At 39.7% G+C, this 18008-nt stretch overlaps 2 protein-coding genes across 2 annotated transcripts; both read right to left on the bottom strand.

The window, feature by feature from the left end:
• Positions 1-1200: 1200 nt before the first annotated feature.
• LOC130420504 (torsin-1A-like) lies at positions 1201-17030 on the bottom strand. Its single transcript, XM_056747809.1, has 8 exons — positions 16854-17030; positions 16470-16735; positions 15763-15938; positions 15642-15694; positions 2775-3040; positions 2065-2240; positions 1869-1996; positions 1201-1728 (listed from the first exon to the last, which is right to left on the bottom strand). The coding sequence occupies exons 1-8, from the start codon at positions 17005-17007 to the stop codon at positions 1472-1474; spliced, it is 1476 nt and encodes a 491-aa protein (XP_056603787.1). The 5' UTR covers positions 17008-17030; the 3' UTR covers positions 1201-1471.
• LOC130420493 (uncharacterized) lies at positions 7826-15321 on the bottom strand. The gene is made up of 2 exons (XM_056747799.1): positions 8094-15321; positions 7826-7953 (listed from the first exon to the last, which is right to left on the bottom strand). The coding sequence occupies exon 1, from the start codon at positions 14724-14726 to the stop codon at positions 8658-8660; it is 6069 nt and encodes a 2022-aa protein (XP_056603777.1). The 5' UTR covers positions 14727-15321; the 3' UTR covers positions 7826-7953; positions 8094-8657.
• Positions 17031-18008: the final 978 nt, after the last annotated feature.

Raw genomic sequence — 18008 nt, 5'->3', positions numbered from 1 at the left:
CCAAGATTTCTGTTGGTAATACACTAAGACGTTAGGGTTTGAAATCATACATGGCACGGAAGGATCCCCTGCTTAAACCAGCACATGCCCGTCTTAAGTTTACCAATGACCATTTGGATGATCCAGATGAGTCATGGGAGGAAGTCATGTGGTCAGATGAGACCAAAATATAACTTTTTGGTCATAATTCCAATAAACGTGTTTGGAGGAAGAAGAATGATGAGTACCATCCCAAGAACACCATCCCTACTGTGAAGCATGGGGGTGGTAGCATCATGCTTTGGGGGTGTTTTTCTGCACATGGGACAGGGCGACTTCACTGTATTAAGGAGAGGATGACCGGGGCCATGTATTGCGAGATTTTGGGGAACAACCTCCTTCCCTCAGTTAGAGCATTGAAGGTGGGTCGAGGCTGGGTGTTCCAACATGACAATGACCCAAAGCACACAGCCAGGATAACCAAGGAGTGGCTCTGTAAGAAGCATATCATGGTTCTGGCGTGGCCAAGACAGTCTCCCGACCTAAACCTTATAGAGAATCTTTGGAGGGAGCATAAACTCTGTGTTTCTCAGCGACAGGCTAGAAACCTGACTGATCTAGAGAAGATCTGTGTGAAGGAGTGGGCCAAAATCCCTCCTTTTGTGTGTGCAAACCTGGTGAAAAACTACAGGAAACGTTTGACCTCTGTAATTGCAAACAAAGGCTACTGTACCAAATATTAACATTGATCTTCTCAGGTGTTCAAATACTTATTTTTTTTTAGACTATGTCTCTCACAGTGGACATGGACCTACGATGACAATTTCAGAACCCTCCATGATTTCTAAGTGGGAGAACATGCAAAATAGCAGGGTGTTCAAATACTTATTTTCCTCACTGTACGTAACCAAGACGTTTTTTTGTTAACACGAGAGTTCTGAAAATTTTAGGATGCTTTTATAGCACAATCATAATGACCTTGAATGTCGAAAGTCTATGGTATATATCTCAGTTTATCATACTTTGAAAAAAATAAATTGACTCTTCCCTGGACAATTTGTTCTCTTCACCCTGGATAGGAATCATTCAGCCATGTTATATTACAGGACTATGGTAACATGGACCCAAAACTCATTAGGCAAGTAAAAGTCCTAAATATTTTCTTCTTATGGAACTCAACTCGTGAAGCACAAAACAAATTAAAAACAGCAAAAACAATAGTACATTTTTTAAAATTGAATTCAATTCAAACTTTCGTTCACTGTCATTCAGTAACATTCATCCTTGATGTCAGAATGGAATGAAGAACATCTCTCCATCAGGCCCTGTTTCTAAGGCTACTGAATTAAAATGTGTGTAAAAATCTGATATTATCAAACAACAATCAGTTAAATATAATCAGACACAATGATAGTAAATCTATAGAATACGTCTCTGAAGGTGTCTTCAAGTGCAGAAACATCTATGTAAACAAAAGTTATATGTTTCTTATCTAGTCATCAACGTACAGCATCAGCTTCTGTCTGACTGACTTGCAGCCTTTAACAGAGAAGATTTTGTCTGAGGGGAAGAAGGGCATGTCTCTGGCCACTGTGTCTGCCAGATGAGCGTGATGTTGTAAATTGATGTTCAGATTGACCATTTCAGTCAAAACACACTGGCGTACATGCTTCATTTCCAGAGGGAGAAAAGGAACAATGTGATCCACCAGGTGGTGATTTATTAGAGAGGAGTGCCAAAATCCACCTGCTGAAAAGACATTCTGTAAAGAGGAGTATTGACATGGAACAAATTGAATGTACGCAATGTAAAAAAGAATGTCACCACATTCTGTATTCAGGATTTACGATAGGTGTTAAGGGCTACTTCAACATTGTTTTAATACATACTGCTCTTATCATTGACGATGTTTTGAAGGATCTGAGTCTCCATCTCCTTCATCTGTAGTTCTTCTCTGTTTTTACCTGCCTTCCAGAAATCCAGAGCTATGTTGTTGATCACATCACCACCTGCATTGCTACAAATAAAAAACACTTACACTTTGTTTAGTGTAGATACTTTATAACATAAGCTAAGGGAAATCACCTTAGAAAAATGAAGATTGCACTGCGGAATGAGACGCCATCCACATGTGTCCCATAGTCCAGAAAAGGTTTGATGGTCTCGACCAGCCTTGGATTCATCTTGTCCATTTCATCAAATACAAACATGGTCCGAGGGAAACGTGATACGTGCTGATGAATCTGCTCCTTTAGTCTTGCCTAAAACACATGCAAATCCCAATTATATCAAGGACTCTGCACTTAAATGTACTATTTTAGTTGCCTAACAGCTATGATTTGCTGAAAAAGTGGTATTTGGTGAAAATATGTTATATCAATTGTAGTAATAGTTTCTAGTTTTAGTATTAGGGATTTTGCTGTGTGGGTCATTGAGTTCATGATGAAAATGCATGCTCCACCGGTTTTCCAGTAGATTTTGATCAGACATCTACTTTTGAATAACTAAATTGAATTGTAAAATATAAATGTAGGCTATATTACATTTGATTACATTTTACCTTTATTAAACCAATAAATAAACTGAAAAATATATTATAATATATTAAATAATACACTGAAACCAAGTGTTTATTTTTTAATATATGAAAAATTCCCTGTATATTATTCAAAATATTGTAGCACTAATACATTAATGCTGTGTTTATATATATGTATATATATTTAATATTGCCAGTTAATTACATAGCATAATATATTATTTTTAATCGGGGACAAGCAGCATTATTTACTTACGCTGTACATGTCGACTTTGTCTTTGTGTGGAAAATGATGTTGGGATACAAACATGATAAAATGTTCGCTCTTGTCCCCTAGTTTGTAAATGTTTCTTGCGATGATTTTAGACACGTGGTTTTTCCCCACTCCTGCGGTCCCGTGGAAGGAGAGCACGAGGGGTTTGTTCGGGTTACTGTCCGTCATAAATGACGATACAGTTCTCAGAACAACTTTCGACACGATATGTTGGCCGTGGAGATTCTCATTTAAATCCTTCTCCAAACCTGAAAAAAAAATCAAAGATTAAACCTGGACTTCCGGGATAAAGTTTCTGAAAAAATAGTAAACGGATAAAACAGTAACTGTTTGAGCATAATGTATGCAACGAAGCGGTTTTCTCACGTTTATGATCAAAAGGCAATACATTATCCCAATGAGACAATGCATACAAAAATGCAGCAACAGCAGCAGCAGAACCACATACAATGGATTCAATGATAAAACCTGAAGTCAATGTTATGTCTGAAAGCAATAAAACTGTCACAAAATACGACGCTTTCATCGTGTCTGTCTCTTCTTGTTCCGTTTAGACTTTCTTTCGTTTCTGAAGGAAACGGAAGTGCGCTCCACGCCGAACACTTAAACCCTACCAGTAACGTTCAGTGGTTTCTACTTGACTTGTAAAATGAAAACACACGATAAAAAGCTCACTTGCTGAATTAAATCGTGTCTTGGGGCAGTGTACTGTATTTGCTTTATGTGGTTCATCAGCAGGCCACTTAATAGCTACAGATTAGGACAGAATCGGTCAGATTAGAATGAATTAAAAAAACTATAACTTTCCTTTAAATTATTATATATGAAGTTATATATTTTACTTAACTACAATGGCATTGGTAAGTAAATGATGTATCAAAAATATTTTATATCAGTTTGTAAATGAAAAAATGTCTAATTGTTCAAAACAATTTACAACAGAAAACTTTTCTGAAGTAACTGTATAATTTATTAACTGACAATAAGAATTTTACATTTTTTTAAATAATTCAAACAAAATAACAATGAATAATAAAACAAACAAACACAAAATAGTTTTGTAAGAAACAGTGTATAAACAAAAAGATGAAAAAGTGAATCATTTTTCAACAATATTTAACTTTCAGTAAAGAGAATCTAAACTGCTGTATAAACAAAAAGATGAAAAAGTGAATCATTTTTCAACAATATTTAACATTCAGTAAAGAGAATCTAAAGTGCTTACGTTTAAATTAGGTATATCAGAAAAAAATCGTGAAATAATTTATCATTATTGACAATTTGTGTCAAAAGTGAAAATAACATTATTAATAACATAATATTAAATTACAGAAAATATAATAAAACTTAATATTGACAAAAACATTTTAGACTTTTGGAAATTACTCCAACCAACGAAGAAATAAATTAACAGTCACAAAACAGCTTAATTGGAAACACTATTTACAATAAAAATAGAACACAAAGTTTATACAAGAAAAAAACTCTTAATACTTCGCAATATAAAACAATGAAGCATATTAGTGTTCTCCTTAACTGGGCCCATCAGTGTCGTTGTGACCTTGTAGAACTTTAAATAATTTTAAAACATACTGTGGAGTCATTTACGAGTTCGCCTATGCAGATAATAGAGTAGTTTTAAGGGTATGCGTATTTGGCGTCATTCTTCCGAGCTCAGAGCACTGCCCCTGTCCGGGGTGAGGGCTCCGAATCCAGCAATAGCAAGTGTCGCACATACTGGATTTCTCTGCTCACCTAGCTGGTGCCACCATCTTTTCCAAGGTGGACCTGATTCGCACTTACCACCAGGTGCCTGACCACCCACAGGATGTCCCCCAAAACAGCAGTCATCACACCCTTTGGCCTTTTTGAATACCTACGGATGCCTTGCGGCCTCAAGGGTGCAGTACAGACGTTTCAGCGCCTCATGGACTCTGTGTTGAGGGACATGCCATTCCTTTTTGTTTATTTTGACGATAGTCTTGTGTCCAGCGCGTCCGCAGACGACCCCCTGACACATCTCAGGCAGCTATTCGGCCGGTTCAATGGGCATGGTCTCATCCTCAACCCGGCTAAGTGTGAGTTTGGCCGGTCATCCGTCACTTTCCTCGGCCACCACATCACCCCGCAGGGGGCTGTTCCCCTCCCTGCCAGTTTCCAAAGCCCACGCACTGTGAAGTCCCTGCAGGAGTTCCTGGGCGAGGTAGACTTCTAAACCGTTTCCTCCCCCATGCGGCCCACCTCATGCGACCCGTATACGACACCTTGCAGGTTGGAGGCCGGCGGACGTGTTGGATTGGTCCCCAGAATGACTAATGCTTTTGATGTTGCCAATGCCGCGCTGGCCAATACTGGCCAATACCACCACACTGGAAGGTTACAATTTCACGAAGCTTCGAGCTGACACGACCAGGCTTGTTAACCGTCGGTTCGCTGAGATTGTGACGCAATACAGCGTTGTGGCGTTTTCCATAGGCAACCCCATCTGTCGTTCTCGACACATCGTGTCCCTTATGCCAAAAACACGTATTGTATTCTTCTGCAGTCGTGAGAGGCTCTCAGGCTCTTCAGAACAAGAGGTAAATGAATGCTGCACGCCGGCTTCATTTTATACCGGATGTCCGGGGGCGGAGCCCGGCATGCAAATTTCATTCGCCAAATTTCTTTGGCCTTTTCTATAGTAGTCAGAGTTAATTGGTTCTCAAGGGCGAACCCCATCTGTTGTTCGCGACACAACGTCTCGTTCCCTCCATCAGGGAACTGAGGTTACATACAGTGAGGAAAATAAGTATTTGAACACCCAGCTATTTTGCATGTTCTCCCACTTAGAAATCATGGAGGGGTCTGAAATTGTCATTGTAGGTACATGTCCTCTGTGAGAGACATAATCTAAAAACAAAATCCAGAAATCACAATGTATGATTTTTTAACTATTTATTTGTATGATACAGCTGCAAATAAGTATTTGAACACCTGTCTATCAGCTAGAATTCTGACCCTAAAAGACCTGTAAGTCTGCCTTTAAAATGTCCACCTCCACTCCATTTATTATCCTAAATTAGATGCATCTTTTTGAGGTCGTTAGCTGCATAAAGACACCTGTCCACCCCATACAATCAGTAAGAATCCAACTACTAACATGGCCAAGACCAAAGAGCTGTCCAAAGACGCTAGAGACAATATTGTACACCTCCACAAGGCTGGAAAGGGCTGCGGGATATTGCCTAACAGCTTGGTGAAAAAAGGTCCACTGTTGGAGCAATCATTAGAAAATGGAAGAAGCTAAACATGACTGTCAATCTCTTTCGGACTGGGGCTCCATTCAAGATCTCACCTCGTGGGGTCTCAATGATCCTAAGAAAGGTGAGAAATCAGACCAGAACTACACGGGAGGAGCTGGTCAATGACCTGAAAAGAGCTGGGACCACCGTTTCCAAGATTTCTGTTGGTAATACACTAAGACGTTAGGGTTTGAAATCATACATGGCACGGAAGGATCCCCTGCTTAAACCAGCACATGCCCGTCTTAAGTTTACCAATGACCATTTGGATGATCCAGATGAGTCATGGGAGGAAGTCATGTGGTCAGATGAGACCAAAATATAACTTTTTGGTCATAATTCCAATAAACGTGTTTGGAGGAAGAAGAATGATGAGTACCATCCCAAGAACACCATCCCTACTGTGAAGCATGGGGGTGGTAGCATCATGCTTTGGGGGTGTTTTTCTGCACATGGGACAGGGCGACTTCACTGTATTAAGGAGAGGATGACCGGGGCCATGTATTGCGAGATTTTGGGGAACAACCTCCTTCCCTCAGTTAGAGCATTGAAGGTGGGTCGAGGCTGGGTGTTCCAACATGACAATGACCCAAAGCACACAGCCAGGATAACCAAGGAGTGGCTCTGTAAGAAGCATATCATGGTTCTGGCGTGGCCAAGACAGTCTCCCGACCTAAACCTTATAGAGAATCTTTGGAGGGAGCATAAACTCCGTGTTTCTCAGCGACAGGCTAGAAACCTGACTGATCTAGAGAAGATCTGTGTGAAGGAGTGGGCCAAAATCCCTCCTTTTGTGTGTGCAAACCTGGTGAAAAACTACAGGAAACGTTTGACCTCTGTAATTGCAAACAAAGGCTACTGTACCAAATATTAACATTGATCTTCTCAGGTGTTCAAATACTTATTTTTTTTTAGACTATGTCTCTCACAGTGGACATGGACCTACGATGACAATTTCAGAACCCTCCATGATTTCTAAGTGGGAGAACATGCAAAATAGCAGGGTGTTCAAATACTTATTTTCCTCACTGTACGTAACCAAGACGTTTTTTTGTTAACACGAGAGTTCTGAAAATCTTAGGATGCTTTTATAGCACAATCATAATGACCTTGAATGTCGAAAGTCTATGGTATATATCTCAGTTTATCATACTTTGAAAAAAATAAATTGACTCTTCCCTGGACAATTTGTTTTCTTCACCCTGGATAGGAATCATTCAGCCATGTTATATTACAGGACTATGGCAACTTGGACCCAAAACTCATTAGGCAAATAAAAGTCCTAAATATTTTCTTCTTATGGAACTCAACTCGTGAAGCACAAAACAAATTAAAAACAGCAAAAACAATAGTAAATTTTTTAAAATTTAATTCAATTCAAACTTTCGTTCACTGTCATTCAATAACATTCATCCTTCATGTCAGAATGGAATGAAGAACATCTCTCCATCAGGCCCTGTTTCTAAGGCTACTGAATTAAAATGTGTGTAAAAATCTGATATTATCAAACAACAATCAGTTAAATATAATCAGACACAATGATAGTAAATCTATAGAATACGTCTCTGAAGGTGTCTTCAAGTGCAGAAACATCTATGTAAACAAAAGTTATATGTTTCTTATCTAGTCATCAACGTACAGCATCAGCTTCTGTCTGACTGACTTGCAGCCTTTAACAGAGAAGATTTTGTCTGAGGGGAAGAAGGGCATGTCTCTGGCCACTGTGTCTGCCAGATGAGCGTGATGTTGTAAATTGATGTTCAGATTGACCATTTCAGTCAAAACACACTGGCGTACATGCTTCATTTCCAGAGGGAGAAAAGGAACAATGTGATCCACCAGGTGGTGATTTATTAGAGAGGAGTGCCAAAATCCACCTGCTGAAAAGACATTCTGTAAAGAGGAGTATTGACATGGAACAAATTGAATGTACGCAATGTAAAAAAGAATGTCACCACATTCTGTATTCAGGATTTACGATAGGTGTTAAGGGCTACTTCAACATTGTTTTAATACATACTGCTTATAGTGGCAAAAACAACGTTGGATTTTTCCTGTAACCCCCTGTTACTGTTTTCGACCACCGGGAGAATGCAAGTGCAGGGTCAGACTCACAGCCCGAATCCAAGAAATTCCAAGAGTGTTTGTAGTTGAATGTTTGTCGATGTTTATTGTAAAATAGATGGAGTAAAAGACTAAACAAAAAATGAGAACTGTTTTAAATGTCTTTAAGTATTCCTGTGTAGCGCTTTCTGGTATAAGCCAAGCCTTCCGGTATTGCAGATCCGGGCCGAGGTCAAAGACTGTATCTGCTGGCACTTCTTCTCCCCAATCATGCGGTACCTGCTCCAACTTATAGGGTGGCGCGCCCCCTGCCTTTTTAGAAGGTGTACTACCAGAATGCAATAGAAAAGAAAACTAAGTAAATTATGGAACCAAAAAACAAACTCAAATGCGGCTCCTACACACCGGCCCCTAATTGGTCTCTATAGAACCAATTATTTAAAATAAATACAAAAAAGGAGCCAGAAATAAACAATCTCTTAATGTTTTTAGAAAAATATGTATTTATACATTACATCCCTTATTGGTGATCTTTAGGAGGCACTGGACACTCTTCAGTCTCCAGAATTCGGCATAGCTTGGTAATGGGTCTATCAAGGATTGAAGTCTGTGTCTGGAGCTTCACGGATCGGACCAGCCCCTTTTGATCAGGCTTAGTCTCTAGAACTCTTCCTAGTGGCCATGATCCTCTAGGAGCAGTGGGGTCAACCACTAGAACAAGATCTCCAACATTCAGGTTCTTCTTCACTACAGTCCATTTTTGCCTTTCCTGGAGTAGAAGAAGATATTCTTTGGTCCATCTATGCCAGAAGAGATCCGCCATATACTGGACCTGTTTCCAGCGGCGTCTAGCATAAAGGTCTGATTTCAGGAAAATTCCTGGAGGCATAATGGGCTGGGTTTTCAGCAGGAGGATGTGGTTTGGGGTCAGTGGTTCCAGGTCATATGGGTCTGAGGACACTGTGGAGAGAGGACGGTTGTTTAAAATAGCCTCTACCTCACAGAATAGAGTTTGAAGACCCTCATCATCGATAGACTGTTGATGGAGTGTGGAGTTCAGCACGTAACGAACAGATCTTATAAGCCTTTCCCAGACTCCGCCATGGTGCGATGCTGCTGGTGGGTTGAAACTCCACTCGATTCCATAAGGAAGCAGGGCATCCTGGATCTTCAACTTATCCAGTGCTATCAGAGCTTTCTTGAGTTCCACCTGAGCACCCACCAGGTTCGTTCCATTGTCAGATCTGATGTGCTTAACCTGCCCCCTTCTGCAAACAAATCTCCTCAAAGCGTGAATGCATGAGTCAGTGTCTAATGAGAAAGCTACTTCCAAATGAATAGCTCTGCTGGACATACATGTAAACAGAACTCCATACCTTTTGATGGTGCTTCTTCCTCGCCTCACTTCAATCGGGCCAAAATAGTCCAATCCGACATTGGTAAAGGGAGGGAGGTCAGGTAGGATTCGTTCTAGCGGCAAATCTGCCATTTTCTGCTCACCTGCTTTGCCCCTCACACGTCGACACATGACACATTTTGAGAGCACCTTTCTTGCTAAGGAATTGGCCTTACTAATCCAATATTTCTTACGAAGCTCTGAGAGCATGTGGTTCCTACCACTGTGACCACAGCGTTCATGAATGTGTCTTAAAAGAAGAATTGAAATGTGTGCATCTTTGGGCAAGATACAGGGATGTTTAGTTTCATCAGGCATGGCTGATTTATGCATCCGGCCACCTACTCTTAAGATGCCTTCATCTAGCACAGGATCAAGCCTACAGATCCTGCTGCTCCTTTTCACTTTAGGTGGGGTGGCTTGTAGTGTTGTTATTTCAACTGGGAATGCTTGCCTCTGAACATAAGAGATAACTGACCTTTCTGCCTGTAAGAGATCTTCCACTGAGAGGAGCTGTCCACCGGGTTTGGACCTGAGAACCTCAAGTTCTGGGCTCACCTTTTGGCTGTGGGAGCGGGTAATAACTTGATACGATGGAAAGTCCTTTTGTTTTTTGATTCTCAGTATCAAGGCCTTTTTTAGTTTGATGTACCATGCCACTGCTTTAAGTAGCCTAATCCAATTTGAAAAGTATGAAATAAGCTGGTCTGTGGGTGTTTCAGTGTTCACCACTGTTGTAAAAACAGTAGTGTTTCTCCTGACCTCTGGATCATCCTGTAACACTGAGCCCAATGCCTCCACCTCTAACCAACTTTCCTCAGGTTTCCATAGGAACTCTGGGCCATGCATCCACCTCCTTTGCTCCATAAATTTGACTGCACTCAATCCTCTTGAGGAATCATCAGCTGGATTGTCTTTACTTCTTGCGTATCTCCATTGAGACAGCTCTGAGTTATCCCGAATCAGCGAGACCCTGTTTGCTACATACGTTTTAAATCTTGCAGTGTCACTTCTAATGTACTTAAGTACGGTTTGGCTGTCGGTCCAGAAAACGGAGGGCTTTAATGTTAGATGTAGTTCTCTCCTTAGCATTTTGTCCACCTTTACCAACAATGCTGCAGCGGCTAGCTCCAGACGTGGTATTGTGATGTTCTTTAAAGGAAGGACTCTGGACTTTCCCATGAGAAAAGTGACATGTATAATGTCCTGTTCATTAGCGTGTCTTATGTAGCTCACTGAGCCATAACCATTCTCACTGGCATCAGAAAAGTGGTGTAGTTCTGCACACTTTGTTGTTCCATAGTCCTTTGGTTTCAAACAACGTGCAACACTGAAGCCTTTTATTCTTTCTAAACTGTTTGTCCATCCTTCCCACCGGTCTACTAAAGCTTGGGGCAAAGGTTCGTCCCATCCAAAACCTCTCTGACAGAGCTCCTGTAGCAATTGCTTGGCTGGGAGAATGAGAGGAGCAAGAAAACCGAGGGGATCAAAAATGGAACTTACAACAGAAAGTATGCCTCTGCGGGTATGTGGCTTCTGGTTTAAATTGATGTTAAACTGGAAATGGTCAGAGTCCACACACCACTGCAATCCCAGGGCTCTTTCTATTGGTAGGCTGTCTTTGTCAAGATCCAGTGTTTTAATTTCTTTTGCCCATTTTTCTTTTGGAATGGATGCTAGAACTGCCCGATTATTGCTAACCCATTGAGTCAGCTGGAATCCACCTTTGTAACATAGTGCGGTGAGGTCTTTTACTAGCTGGATGGCTTCAGACTCTTCAGCCACGGACTTAACACAATCGTCCACATAAAAGTTGTGCCGGATTGTTTCAGCTACGTGAAGGGGAAAACAGCTTTCATTGTCATCAGCAGTTTTTTGTAATGCAAAACTTGCACAACTTGGGGAGGACACTGCACCAAATATGTGCACAAGCATACGGTATTCCTTTGGGGTTTGAAGGGTGTCACCCTGTGGCCACCACAGGAAGCGCAAGTAGTCCACACCTGATTTCTCTACTCCCACCTGATGGAACATTGACTTAACGTCAGCCAGAATTCCAATAGGTTCTTTGCGGAATCTCCAAATGACTCCAACAAGGGAATTGGTCAGATCAGGACCCTGTAGTAGCTCTGTGTTGAGGGATACACCTTTATAAGTAGCTGCACAATCAAACACCACTCTAAGTTTCCTTTTTTTGGGGTGGTATACTCCGTGGTGTGGTATATACCACACCTTTCCAGGTACCTGCGTGAGTTCTTCCTCTGGGACCTCCTCTGCATAATGATTTTCAAAGATGTCATGGATAAAAGTAACATATTCTTGTTTGTATTGTCCATCCTTTTTCATTTTCCTTTTTAGAGTTTGGAGGCGCTGTTCTGCTACTTGGCGATTGTTAGGCATACTGACATCAGTTTTCCTAAAGGGCAACTTCAGATAGTAATGTCCATCTTGTAAGAACGCCTCATTGGCTATCTCTAAAAACCTTCTGTCCTCAATTGACATTTCGGTCTTCTCCTGAGATGCTACCTCACTGAAATCCTGATTATACTGTGTGATCAGAAGCTGTTCTAGACTTGCAACCGATATCCTATTCACACTCACACTCTCTGCACTGCCATCAGCACTTCTCAGTGGCCCGTTTACAACCCATCCCAATAAGGTTCTAACTGCGTAGGGGCCCCCACCTTGACTATTAACAACCTCCCACGGTTCTATACACTTTGGAGCATTTGTGCCAATCAACAGCTCCACCTTTGAATTAATGTTGGGAAGTTTGACTCGACTTAGATACTTCCATTGTGCTAAGTCTTTCTGCTTTGGAATGCTGTTTGTGGTAACTGGCATTTCTTTTTGAGTGAAGAGATCAGGAAGAGGTAAGAAGTTATTGCTGTCCAGTGCTGCAACTTCAATTTCAGATACAACATGAGTTGGAACAGTTTTTTCTTGATTCATTGTGCGTAGAAGAATTTGAGTTTTTCTACCCTTCAGATTGAGGCGAAACATAAGATCCTCTGAGCAGAAGGTGGCGGAGGATCCAGGATCCAGGAGAGCATACACTTGTAAGACTTGGCTGCCCTTTGCTGCCTTAACCTGAACTGGGACAATGGACAGCACACTCTCTTTGGCTCCGGCCCCTATATGACCGCATAACCCTGCTGATGCACTGCCTGTAACATCGGCGGATCTTTCTGCCTTTTTGATGATACTATCTTTGGCCTCAATATGTAGGACACTAGGGTGAGCTTGCTTACATACTTGACAGCTGAGACGGCTTTTGCAGTCTTTGCTAATGTGGCCTTTGGAGAGACATCCAAAGCATATGCCTTTGGTCTTTATAAAACTGAGCTTGTCTCTATGTGTTATCTTTAAAAAATCTTCACACAAGTCCAATCTGTGTCTTGAGCTACAGAAGGGGCAAGAAAGATCAAACTTCTTCTGCTTTTGGGCAATAGCTATACTAGTGGCAAAAGTACTGCCAGATGACTTCGAGGCCTGTGATTTGACTGGGGATCTAGCCTTTCCTCTACTGGCCGACTGATCTTGAAGATCACCAAATATTGGATCAGCTGCTATGCGAGCTTGTCGTTCAATAAAGCAGACTAAATCTAAAATTCTTACCCTACCTCTTCGTTGTTCCTGTAGCTCATAGGCCTTGTTACGCCATCTTTCCCGAAGCTTGTATGGTAGCTTGAGCACAATGCTTCTCATATTGGATACTGTATCCAGCTCCTCCATATATTCCATTTCCTCCATAGCATTGCAGCAGCTCCTAAGAAACATAGCATAATCCTGTAGTGACTTAAAATCCTCAGATTTGATTTGGAACCAGGATAGGGCTTTTTCCAAGTAAGCACAAGAGATCTTGTATTCCTTTCCAAAATTTTCCTTTAGCAACTCCTTTGCTCTCTGGTAGCCTCTATCTTGTGACAAGTACTCACAGCTCTTGACAAGCCTTTGTGCCGAGCCTCTAGTATATTGAATAAGAAACTGCAATCTATCCTTATTGTTATTAGTTTTGCTTTCAACCATATTTTCAAAGGAGTGAATGAATGACTTGTATTCAAGAACTTGTCCATCAAAGAGTGGAATGCTACCTTGCGGTAGTGTAGAGAGAAGTTGCTGTTTCATAAGAATCCTTGTTAATTCATTCTGCTTTTCCAGAATTTTGATCATATGGCTTTCCTGTGCTGAATTGGGTATAGGAATTTGCTGTTGAGGTACAGTGGACTGAATTGCTGTGGCTGACCTTGCAAATGACTGGGGAATGACAGGGGGAATACTGTACGCGGAGGTCTGTTGTAGTTGTTGCCGGCTAGCCCTGGGCTGGAAGACAGATCTGCTGTGATGCCTATCTGGGCCTAAATTAAGAAGAGGAAATTGAACCTGAACACCTGGCTTGCTTTTAACTACTGGGGAAGTCCTGTCATGTAAATAAAGAGAGCTATCAAGCCTTTCATCCAATGGTAAAGGTGTCACTGTTGATTTTGTCTTCACTTCATCTGCTTCTGCTCCTAATGAGGGCATCTGAACCGTCACATCAGAATGAGCAGGTTTATACATTCCTTGTTCTGCTTCTTTCAGATAATTAATTTTTGCAGTAGTGGCTTCAATTTCAGAATGCAACTCTAAAGATTCTCTCCTTTTTCTTAAAATATGCTCCTGCTCCTCAATTGCATGCCTTTCTTGCAGCTTTGCAGCTTTAGCCATTAAAGCTACTCTCTCTGCCTCTGCACTAATGCGCAATGATACAGACGATGTCTGTGATCTAAATGATTGTGCATCGGTATCAGTATCTTCATCTTCTATTTGGGTGACAGAAGAGGAGACTTCAACTGTGGCTTGGGAACCTGGGTTTTCTATGCCTGAAATCCAATTTTCAACGTTATCCATAAAAGCCGTTATCTGTACACATCTAGGCTGATACCATGTCTCGAGGTCTTCTTGATTTGCTTCTTCATCCAACATTTCACTATAGGAGGCATGCAAGGCTTTGAACTCTTCAAGAAATTCATAAAACTTAATCATGTTTTGTTTAACTTCATCAAGAAATTCCGGATCAGTCATTAAATCTTTCACAATGTTCATTCTCCTTGTTACATGTGACATTTTTCCTCCTCTAGATGAGCGCAATTGCGCGACAACTTCACTCATGTCTTTAACAGGAGTTATTTCTTCTTCGTTGGAATCTGCCATTATTCTCAACAAAACAAAACAAAACAAAAAAATCCAAAAAATTCCAAAAATCACAGAGAGTATACCTTGCTTCAAAAAAGTAGAAAACAGTTCCTATTCTTTCCAAAGATCAACATATCGTTGCATTTCATTTGTTCCAATTAGGTTGTGCTTTCACCGCTCTTGATTGTGTCACAGTTCATCAACTCAAAAATCTGCAGTGAAATTCATTTCTATATCCTTCTAATAATATTCACTTTGAAAGCACATACCTCCGCTGAAGTGTTTCTTTGTTTGGCTTCCCACGCTTAGATCGACGTTTTTCCTTCATCTTCATATCGCGTAGTTTCAACATAAATCCGCCTTTGATGAATTCACAGGCAGTTTTTAACGAATCCACAGCAAGTCTTTGACGAAATATAGTGGCAAAAACAACGTTGGATTTTTCCTGTAACCCCCTGTTACTGTTTTCGACCACCGGGAGAATGCAAGTGCAGGGTCAGACTCACAGCCCGAATCCAAGAAATTCCAAGAGTGTTTGTAGTTGAATGTTTGTCGATGTTTATTGTAAAATAGATGGAGTAAAAGACTAAACAAAAAATGAGAACTGTTTTAAATGTCTTTAAGTATTCCTGTGTAGCGCTTTCTGGTATAAGCCAAGCCTTCCGGTATTGCAGATCCGGGCCGAGGTCAAAGACTGTATCTGCTGGCACTTCTTCTCCCCAATCATGCGGTACCTGCTCCAACTTATAGGGTGGCGCGCCCCCTGCCTTTTTAGAAGGTGTACTACCAGAATGCAATAGAAAAGAAAACTAAGTAAATTATGGAACCAAAAAACAAACTCAAATGCGGCTCCTACACTGCTCTTATCATTGACGATGTTTTGAAGGATCTGAGTCTCCATATCCTTCATCTGTAGTTTTTCTCTGTTTTTACCTGCCTTCCAGAAATCCAGAGCTACGTTGTTGATCACATCTCCACCTGCATTGCTACAAATAAAAAATGCTTACACTTTGTTTAGTGTAGATACTTTATAACATAAGCTAAGGGAAATCACCTTAGAAAAATGAAGATTGCACTGCGGAATGAGACGCCATCCACATGTGTCGCATAGTCCAGAAAAGGTTTGATGGTCTCGACCAGCCGTGGATTCATCTTGTCCATTTCATCAAATACAAACATGGTCCGAGGGAAACGTGATACGTGCTGATGAATCTGCTCCTTTAGTCTTGCCTAAAACACATGCAAATCCCAAATATATCAAGGACTCTGCACTTAAATGTACTATTTTAGGTGCCTAACAGCTATGATTTGCTGAAAAAGTATTTGGTGAAAATATGTTATATCAATTGTAGTAATAGTTTCTAGTTTTAGTATTAGGGATTTTGCTGTGTGGGTCATTGAGTTCATGATGAAAATGCATGCTCCACCGGTTTTCCAGTAGATTTTGATCAGACATCTACTTTTGAATAACTAAATTGAATTGTAAAATATAAATGTAGGCTATATTACATTTGATTACATTTTACCTTTATTAAACCAATAAATAAACTGAAAAATATATTATAATATATTAAATAATACACTGAAACCAAGTGTTTATTTTTTAATATATGAAAAATTCCCTGTATATTATTCAAAATATTGTAGCACTAATACATTAATGCTGTGTTTATATATATGTATATATATTTAATATTGCCAGTTAATTACATAGCATAATATATTATTTTTATTCGGGGACAAGCAGCATTATTTACTTACGCTGTACATGTCGACTTTGTCTTTGTGTGGAAAATGATGTTGGGATACAAACATGATAAAATGTTCGCTCTTGTCCCCTAGTTTGTAAATGTTTCTTGCGATGATTTTAGACACGTGGTTTTTCCCCACTCCTGCGGTCCCGTGGAAGGAGAGCACGAGGGGTTTGTTCGGGTTACTGTCCGTCATAAATGACGATACAGTTCTCAGAACAACTTTCGACACGATATGTTGGCCGTGGAGATTCTCATTTAAATCCTTCTCCAAACCTGAAAAAAAAATCAAAGATTAAACCTGGACTTCCGGGATAAAGTTTCTGAAAAAATAGTAAACGGATAAAACAGAAACTGTTTGAGCATAATGTATGCAACGAAGCGGTTTTCTCACGTTTATGATCAAAAGGCAATACATTATCCCAATGAGACAATGCATACAAAAATGCAGCAACAGCAGAACCACATACAATGGATTCCATGATAAAACCTGAAGTCAATGTTATGTCTGAAAGCAATAAAACTGTCACAAAATACGACGCTTTCATCGTGTCTGTCTCTTCTTGTTCCGTTTAGACTTTCTTTCGTTTCTGAAGGAAACGGAAGTGCGCTCCACGCCGAACACTTAAACCCTACCAGTAACGTTCAGTGGTTTCTACTTGACTTGTAAAATGAAAACACACGATAAAAAGCTCACTTGCTGAATTAAATCGTGTCTTGGGGCAGTGTACTGTATTTGCTTTATGTGGTTCATCAGCAGGCCACTTAATAGCTACAGATTAGGACAGAATCGGTCAAATTAGAATGAATTAAAAAAACTATAACTTTCCTTTAAATTATTATATATTAAGTTATATATTTTACTTAACTACAATGGCATTGGTAAGTAAATGATGTATCAAAAATATTTTATATCAGTTTGTAAATGAAAAAATGTCTAATTGTTCAAAACAATTTACAACAGAAAACTTTTCTGAAGTAACTGTATAATTTATTAACTGACAATAAGAATTTTACATTTTTTTAAATAATTCAAACAAAATAACAATGAATAATAAAACAAACAAACACAAAATAGTTTTGTAAGAAACACTGTATAAACAAAAAGATGAAAAAGTGAATCATTTTTCAACAATATTTAACTTTCAGTAAAGAGAATCTAAACTGCTGTATAAACAAAAAGATGAAAAAGTGAATCATTTTTCAACAATATTTAACTTTCAGTAAAGAAAATCTAAAGTGCTGTATTAACAAAAAGATGAAAAAGTGAATCATTTTTCAACAATATTTAACATTCAGTAAAGAGAATCTAAAGTGCTTACGTTTAAATTAGGTATATCAGAAAAAAATCGTGAAATAATTTATCATTATTGACAATTTGTGTCAAAAGTGAAAATAACATTATTAATAACATAATATTAAATTACAGAAAATATAATAAAACTTAATATTGACAAAAACATTTTAGACTTTTGGAAATTACTCCAACCAACGAAGAAATAAATTAACAGTCACAAAACAGCTTAATTGGAAACACTATTTACAATAA

This window comes from Triplophysa dalaica, chromosome 1 (genome assembly GCF_015846415.1).
Source record: "Triplophysa dalaica isolate WHDGS20190420 chromosome 1, ASM1584641v1, whole genome shotgun sequence".
NCBI lineage: Eukaryota > Metazoa > Chordata > Actinopteri > Cypriniformes > Nemacheilidae > Triplophysa > Triplophysa dalaica.
Note: the sequence above shows the minus strand (reverse complement) of the source record. Positions and strands in the feature narration are given on the sequence as shown.

What these genes read in the sequence shown, in the direction of transcription:
- LOC130420493 (XM_056747799.1), bottom strand. Translation starts at nt 14,726, where the DNA reads ATGGCAGATTCCAACGAAGAAGAAATAACTCCTGTTAAAGACATGAGT.
- LOC130420504 (XM_056747809.1), bottom strand. Translation starts at nt 17,007, where the DNA reads ATGAAAGCGTCGTATTTTGTGACAGTTTTATTGCTTTCAGACATAACA. An exon ending in ACAAAGTCGACATGTACAGC is followed by an intron (nt 2,241 to 2,774) that starts GTAAGTAAATAA and finishes CATGTGTTTTAG; the next exon opens with GCAAGACTAAAGGAGCAGAT. An exon ending in GCAATCTTCATTTTTCTAAG is followed by an intron (nt 1,997 to 2,064) that starts GTGATTTCCCTT and finishes TTTTATTTGTAG; the next exon opens with CAATGCAGGTGGTGATGTGA.